This window comes from Epinephelus moara, chromosome 21, assembly GCF_006386435.1.
Source record: "Epinephelus moara isolate mb chromosome 21, YSFRI_EMoa_1.0, whole genome shotgun sequence".
Taxonomy (NCBI): Eukaryota; Metazoa; Chordata; class Actinopteri; order Perciformes; family Serranidae; genus Epinephelus; species Epinephelus moara.
In genome coordinates this window covers 706,047-712,593 of record NC_065526.1, presented here as the reverse complement: position 1 = coordinate 712,593, position 6,547 = coordinate 706,047, and the positions used below count along the sequence as shown (strand labels likewise).

The following is a 6,547-nucleotide window of genomic DNA, read 5'->3' as shown; positions in this document are numbered from 1 at the left end:
AGCTGAAGTGATTGTGTGTGAACGCTGACTGTAGCTGAAGTGATTGTGTGTGAACGCTGACTGTAGCTGAAGTGTTTGTGTGTGAATGTTGACTGGAGCTGAAGTGTTTGTGTGTGAACGTTGACTGTAGCTGAAGTGTTTGTGTGTGAATGTTGACTGGAGCTGAAGTGTTTGTGTGTGAACGCTGACTGTAGCTGAAGTGATTGTGTGTGAACGCTGACTGTAGCTGAAGTGTGCACAGAAGAGTTAGAGCTGAAAGCAGCTGAAGTGAGAGCGTTAGCAGATTTGAAGATCATGAGACTGATGTCAGATGATAAAACTGGACAGGGAGTGAACAGTTCGTGGATGTGAACTATTTTCCAAAGTCGTCCATCATCTTGCGGTTGCTGTCGGCCTGCTGGGCGATCTGCTCGGCTCGGGCCATCTCCAGGACCTCCCTGAGCAGGTGGAAAGTCAGATCCAGAGAGATGGGGGGCTCCTCAGACCTCTTCCCCTTCTCCCTGGCCTCCTCCTCCTCCTCCACCTCCTGCTCCCGCCGGTGCTCTGCCTGGGCCTGCAGGAGCCGCTGTGTGAGCTGCAGCACAGCCCGGTTTGCCATCGAGTAGGAGGAAGAGGAGGAGAGGAGGTCTGGAGCCGCAGCAGAAGAGAATCCTCCACCTCCACCCAGACGGAGGGAGAACTCCTCCCCCAGGTGGAGCAGCAGCGGTCGGGGGAGGAGCGGGCGGCGGCCGGTGGGGGCGTCGCCGGGTCGACAGTCAGCAGAGCGAGGGAGGAAAGCACTGAGCAGAGCCATGACCCACAACAACACATTCAGCTTCATCTCCGCTCACAGATCCAACCTGAGGACAAACAAGAGGCTTCATAAGACGCCTGTGAGGACGATCTGTGGGATTAGAAAACCCAGAGACACTTGAGAGACTTTGCTGTTATCTGATAACATTGTGTTCACACCGGGCGCCAAGAAAACAATTCATACGAGTGAATTACATGTAAAGTCAAAGTAAAGACGGGAACAGACGCAAATTCCCACAATGGACATGGCGTGAATGATGCCAAGTACGTGACTTAAGTGGTGCGAATGAAGCGAGCAGCGTGATTTCCCGTCATATGCTTATTCACAAGAGTTGAAAAATCTGAACTTCAGTGACCAAATTGCACCGTAATAGCCAATCAGCATTGAGATCCCCTGGGGATGTATGACACTGAGGAAATGCCGGCAGAAGTTCATTCATCGTTTCAGCGATTTCACGTGAGTGTGACATGAGTTATTTGCACATTTCAAGTGAGTCAACACAAAATATTCTGGTGTTCAAATTCACGCAAGTCACGCAACATGAAAATCATGTTTGGTGTGAACGCAACATCACATACATAAATAGATAATAATGATATCTTACCCAACTTATTATAGTTATATCTCTACCATAACGTTCTGGGAAAATTTTGTCACAGTGCAGCCTGTTCTCGTGCACTGTTCATACGCTTTACAACGAAAAGTAAGGCGTCAAAATTTCCCTCAGGACACTTTGAGACGTTTTAAGGTGCGTCGTCACCATGTTTGTTGTCCTAAACGTAACCACGGCAACCTCACGTACCTAACCTATATTAGAGACAGACAGAGATTTGTGGAGTTTGTGTATCTCCAGATCTGTTTCATGTTTGCAAAAATGTTTTGCTGACTTCACTAATCTTTGTTGTTGTTGTTGTTGTTTAATATTTATATATTACTCTGTTTTTAAATAGTAACTTTTTTTTTGACATTAATATTTTTCAGATCTGTCCGTTTGTCTTTCAGTAAAATATGACATAACAGTTTTATTTTGTATTTTTAGAGATTATTTTGTTTATAACTCACATTTCCATATAAACACAGCTGGACAGGCTCAGTATCTTCATCTTCCCTCATCTTCCTCTGTATAAAACATCCTGTGGTCAGTTTCTAATAAATATCCTGGAGTTATTTTATGGAATAAAAATATTCGTTTACTGGATTCTTCTTTGTGTAAAAACAGATGTAGAAAAGTTGTGCTGTGAAAATCATTTGCTTCACAGCACCGTGGTGACTCTGAGCTGGAGCTCAACTCTGATCTTTAACATGTTCGGACAGTTTGTATTTTACAGTTTTAATATGAACCTGTGCAGGTGTATCTCTGATGATCGGACTCATTTGGCTATTTATAAAACAAAACACACAATATAATTACTCATTCTTATTTCATTTATAACGCTACAACCATTTCATTGTATATTGTATATATTTCAGATTGTCTACTTTAATATTTTATTTTATTTTATTTTAATGTCTACTTTAATATTTATTTTACTTATTTCATTGTCTATTTTAGTATTTTATTTATATCTTCATCTTTATCTCTTGTTTCCATTCATGCTGTATTTCTATTTCTACTTTGCATGGAGCATCGGAACAAAAACAATTTCTCCCCGGGGATTAATAAAGTATTCTGATTCTGATTCTGATTTACGTCACTCTGCAACTTTTATTCCCTTTTGTTTTTGATTTATGTGAAACTAAGAACCAATAACAGGTTTACACTCAGACTGTCCGTCTGTCCACACATGATGCTGAGACAAATGTGTCTCCGTACATTCTGCTGCTGTTTGTCCTCTCATGTCAGATCAATAAAGTTTCATCTCAACAGTTTTAAATCATATCAGGCTGTGTAGATAATTAATGTTTAAACTGAGATTATAAAGTATTCACTTACCTGGTCGTCCTGCAGAGCTGCTGTCCTTCTGTCCCTCTGTCTGTCTGTCTGTCTGTCTGTCTGTCTGTCTGTCTGTCTGTCTGACTGACTGACTGTCTGACTGTCTTCATCCACCTCAGCTCTGTTGCGTCTCTTCAGTCAAACTGAAACACTGGAACTGTTTCTACATTTTATATCAGTGACAGCGTCAGGGGGGAGGAGCTCTGCACGCCTCCATGTGAATGGGACTGATGATGATGGTGATGATGATGGTGATCATCATCATCATCACCATCATCATCATCATCATCGACACACGTCATTGGCGCATATTCAAACTTTCTCTGATGATGTCACACTGCAGACGGGAGCTGACTTCCTCTTTGCTGGAAGCAGGCAGGTGACTTCCATGATGATGATGATGATGATGATGAAGATGAAGTGACCTTTCTCAGCTCGACTGCAGATGGACTCTTTGACCTTCATCTCCAGCAGAGAGAGGAAACACTGTGACACTCAGTAGGAAGTTCATAGGTCTGTGACTCTGAAGGTGTCTCCGCTGCTGTCCGTCCAACTCTGACTTTTAATGTCCCAAAATTCACCACCACAGAAGAAGAGAGGAGCGTGACGTCACCGTCAGCTGTATCATGGTCAAAACCTCTCACCTGCTGACATCATTGTTAAAAATCACAAGAGACTCGACTCCACCCTATTGGAACCACCCACCTCCTGAGGTGATATAAGCCCACCTCGAACCTCAGCCCCTCCTCTCTCTCCTTCCCTCCAAAACCACCAGACAAAGAAAGTACCCTCCTGTTCTATTATGGTAATTTGTGGATGCATAAATGTGAAGAAATCATCCACCTCCCTTTGTGTTTAAATGTGCACACCACACTGGATGCTCCCCTGAACCACCGCCACATACAGCCTAGTTTTTTCATGGTCCTTCAAGTCATAGAGAGCATCCATGCTGGGCGATAGATCCACAAGCTGTTCTGTCGCATGATGGGAGAGAGCATGGAGAAAGGCCACAGCGGGAGAGAATGCCCCCAAGGTACCTACAGGATTACCAGACTGAACTTTACGGCAGGCCTCCTCTGCAATCACTGCAACCAAGCCTGTCTCAGAGACCCCTGAAACGGACTTGTTAAGGGAAGAAGTTGCCCAACTCAAAGGTATGGTTCGAGACTTGATGGACAGAGTTCAGCAATGTGAGCAGAGTTACTCGGAGGGAGATTTAGAAGAGGAATGTGATATAGAGCCCCAGGAGGCCCAACAAGCAACATATGCATCTAACGACCCCCTACCTACTGACAAAGGGCCTCAATGTGAGAAAGCCCAGTCTGAACCGAACCTATCTGAATCAGCGCCCGCTTTAAACCCTGGAAAAATTTCCCAGTCAGCCCAGACCCTTTTCCCTTGCGTCCATAAGACATCTGCCTTTCTAGAATGTGAACATAAGAGACCTGTTTCAGCTCCATATGTAAGATCTGAGCCACAAATGCCTGAATCTCCTAGCCCATTACCTTCAACTTCAGCAGCTTATATGCCACCTCTAAGTTCAGCCATACCAGTTTCAGAGCATTTAAATTCAGTGTTGTCGTCTAATGTCACCTCTAGCCACCCACCTGCAGCTGGGCCGCATGTATATCAAGTAAATCCTCATGTTCCCTCTCAAGTACCACTGCCAGTACAGATGGCACAAGACCTTGTGTCCCATGTGTCTTCTCATCAGGTGTATCCCACAGCAACATCCCAGAGCATTAGCACAGCACTCATGGGCTATGGCCCTCCCAGTCATTTGCCCTCCCATGCAATGCAACCTCCACCAGTCCCTGCACCTCAAGCTCCGCTAACCAGTTCACAGTCATATGTTTATCACTCAAGCAATGTTGTTCCATACCAGTTCCATTACATGCCCCCTCAGGCCATACAGCAACCTCAAGCTCAAGGTTCTGTGTCTCAGCCAGCTCCAGTTTCATGTGCCCCACACTTAACTGGAGCTTTCCCTCCTGCCAATCCAAGCTTCTCTTTACCCGTGGCTCCTGTGCAGCAAACTATGGGTTCCAGGTTCTCAATACGTGTGGAGGGACCCTCGTTCCCTTATTTCAGCCATGATGACCCTCATGAGTTTATACTGTTGAAGATGGCTCTGACTAACCTGCTACCTGCAGATGAACCTGAACTATACAAATTTCATATCCTACTGGATCATCTACAGCTCCCCTCTGCCTGCCATATTGCCCTGTCCTATGCACATGACCCACAGCCTTTCACTATGGCACTAGCCATCTTAGAGCGACAGTGGAGATGCTGCAGGGTTTCAACATTTTGCAGTCAGAGTAAGATCATTGGTAGGCATGTTACAGTCTCTGAGAGAAGGTGATGCAGAGTTAGCATGTGCCTCACATGTGCAGAGATTATTAAGTAAACTGCCTGTGGAGCAAGTTTCTAATTTTGCCAGATATGCTTGTTCGGCCTCACCTAACTCTCGCTATGACCTTGTTGATTTCTCTGCGTGGCTTGAGGGAGAAGCAGAATGTCAAGCTGTTGTAGCCAAAGCTAACGACCTTCAGATTAGTGTCCCTTACCAAAGAAGAGAAGCTACTCAGAGACTGAAGCCCCCCTCAGCAACTATTCTTCATGGAGCTGAAAGGAAGTCATCACATGGACACATTGCATCTGGGCATCAGCCACAGCCCCAGATGCGATTCCCCTGTTCATATTGTCAATCAACTGCCCACTACCTGACCAACTGTGAAACTTTTAAGGCCTTAAGCCCAGACGGAGTGACAAAATGGCTAAAGGAGCAGAACAGGTGCTGGAGATGTGGGAGGACTCACAAAGCTGTAAATTGCACCCTGAGGAAACCTTGCCCCTAATGTAATGGCCAGCACCTCAGTGTCTTGCATGAAGTGAATGCCACTCAGGTGGCATCTAGAGTATTGTACATAACCCCACAAAGCATGGCACCTAAAGTCCTACTTAAAGTTGTTAAAGTGAGACTTTCTAATAAGGACAAGACCTTTGATACCTACGCCATCTTAGATGATGGATCTGAACGCACAATGTTATGACCTGCTTCAGCTGAATGTTTCGGTTTAGAAAGAGAGCCTGAGCAACTTGAGCTTCACACAGTGAGGCAACAGACTGAGAGACTTGAAGGAAGAACTGTAAACCTAAAGCTATCTGCTGCCTCGTGCCCTGAGAAAAAATATTCAATTGACAGGGCTTTCTCCTCTGATACCATAACGTTTGTTGAACAGAGTTATCCCATTGATAAATTAAAGCAGCGCTATTCCCATCTACATGGTCTTCCACTGAGATCCTTCCTGAAAGTTCAGCCACACATCCTCACTGGATCAGACAACCCTTTCCTCATCACACCAGTGGAGCGAGTCCAGTATGGCCCAAAAGGATCTCCTGCTGCAGTGAGGACAAGGCTTGGATGGGCTCTACAAGGACCTACCTGGCTGGGTGAGTCGTCCCTTTCTACCCAGTGTTTATACTGACGTGCTAACGTATTGCGGTAAGCGAGTTGTGTCATTTCCGGTGTTTCTGTGACAGCGTCTCTGTACTGCTCTGGTGAATTCTACTAGCCTGCTTTCTGGAGGGAGGTTGGGTTACGGTTCGCCAGAGGCACAGGTCCAAGCTGAAGCCCACGGCTCACCACCAGCCTGTTCACGTTTCCAACCGCTTTTCCCCACTCAGCGACACACCCGCTGAGGACAAAACTCTGGTTATTGGCAGCTCTATTCTGAGGAACGTGAAGTTAGCAACACCAGCGGCCATAGTCAAATGTATCCCTGGGGCCAGAGTGGGCGACATTGAGTCAAATTTAA

At 45.6% G+C, this 6,547-nt stretch overlaps 1 protein-coding gene across 1 annotated transcript; it reads right to left on the bottom strand.

The window, feature by feature from the left end:
- Positions 1-352: 352 nt before the first annotated feature.
- On the bottom strand, positions 353-820 carry LOC126382819 (corticoliberin-1-like). The gene has a single exon (XM_050032903.1). It carries the CDS (start codon positions 818-820, stop codon positions 353-355), a length of 468 nt encoding a protein of 155 aa, XP_049888860.1.
- Positions 821-6,547: the final 5,727 nt, after the last annotated feature.

What these genes read in the sequence shown, in the direction of transcription:
- LOC126382819 (XM_050032903.1), bottom strand. Translation starts at nt 820, where the DNA reads ATGAAGCTGAATGTGTTGTTGTGGGTCATGGCTCTGCTCAGTGCTTTC.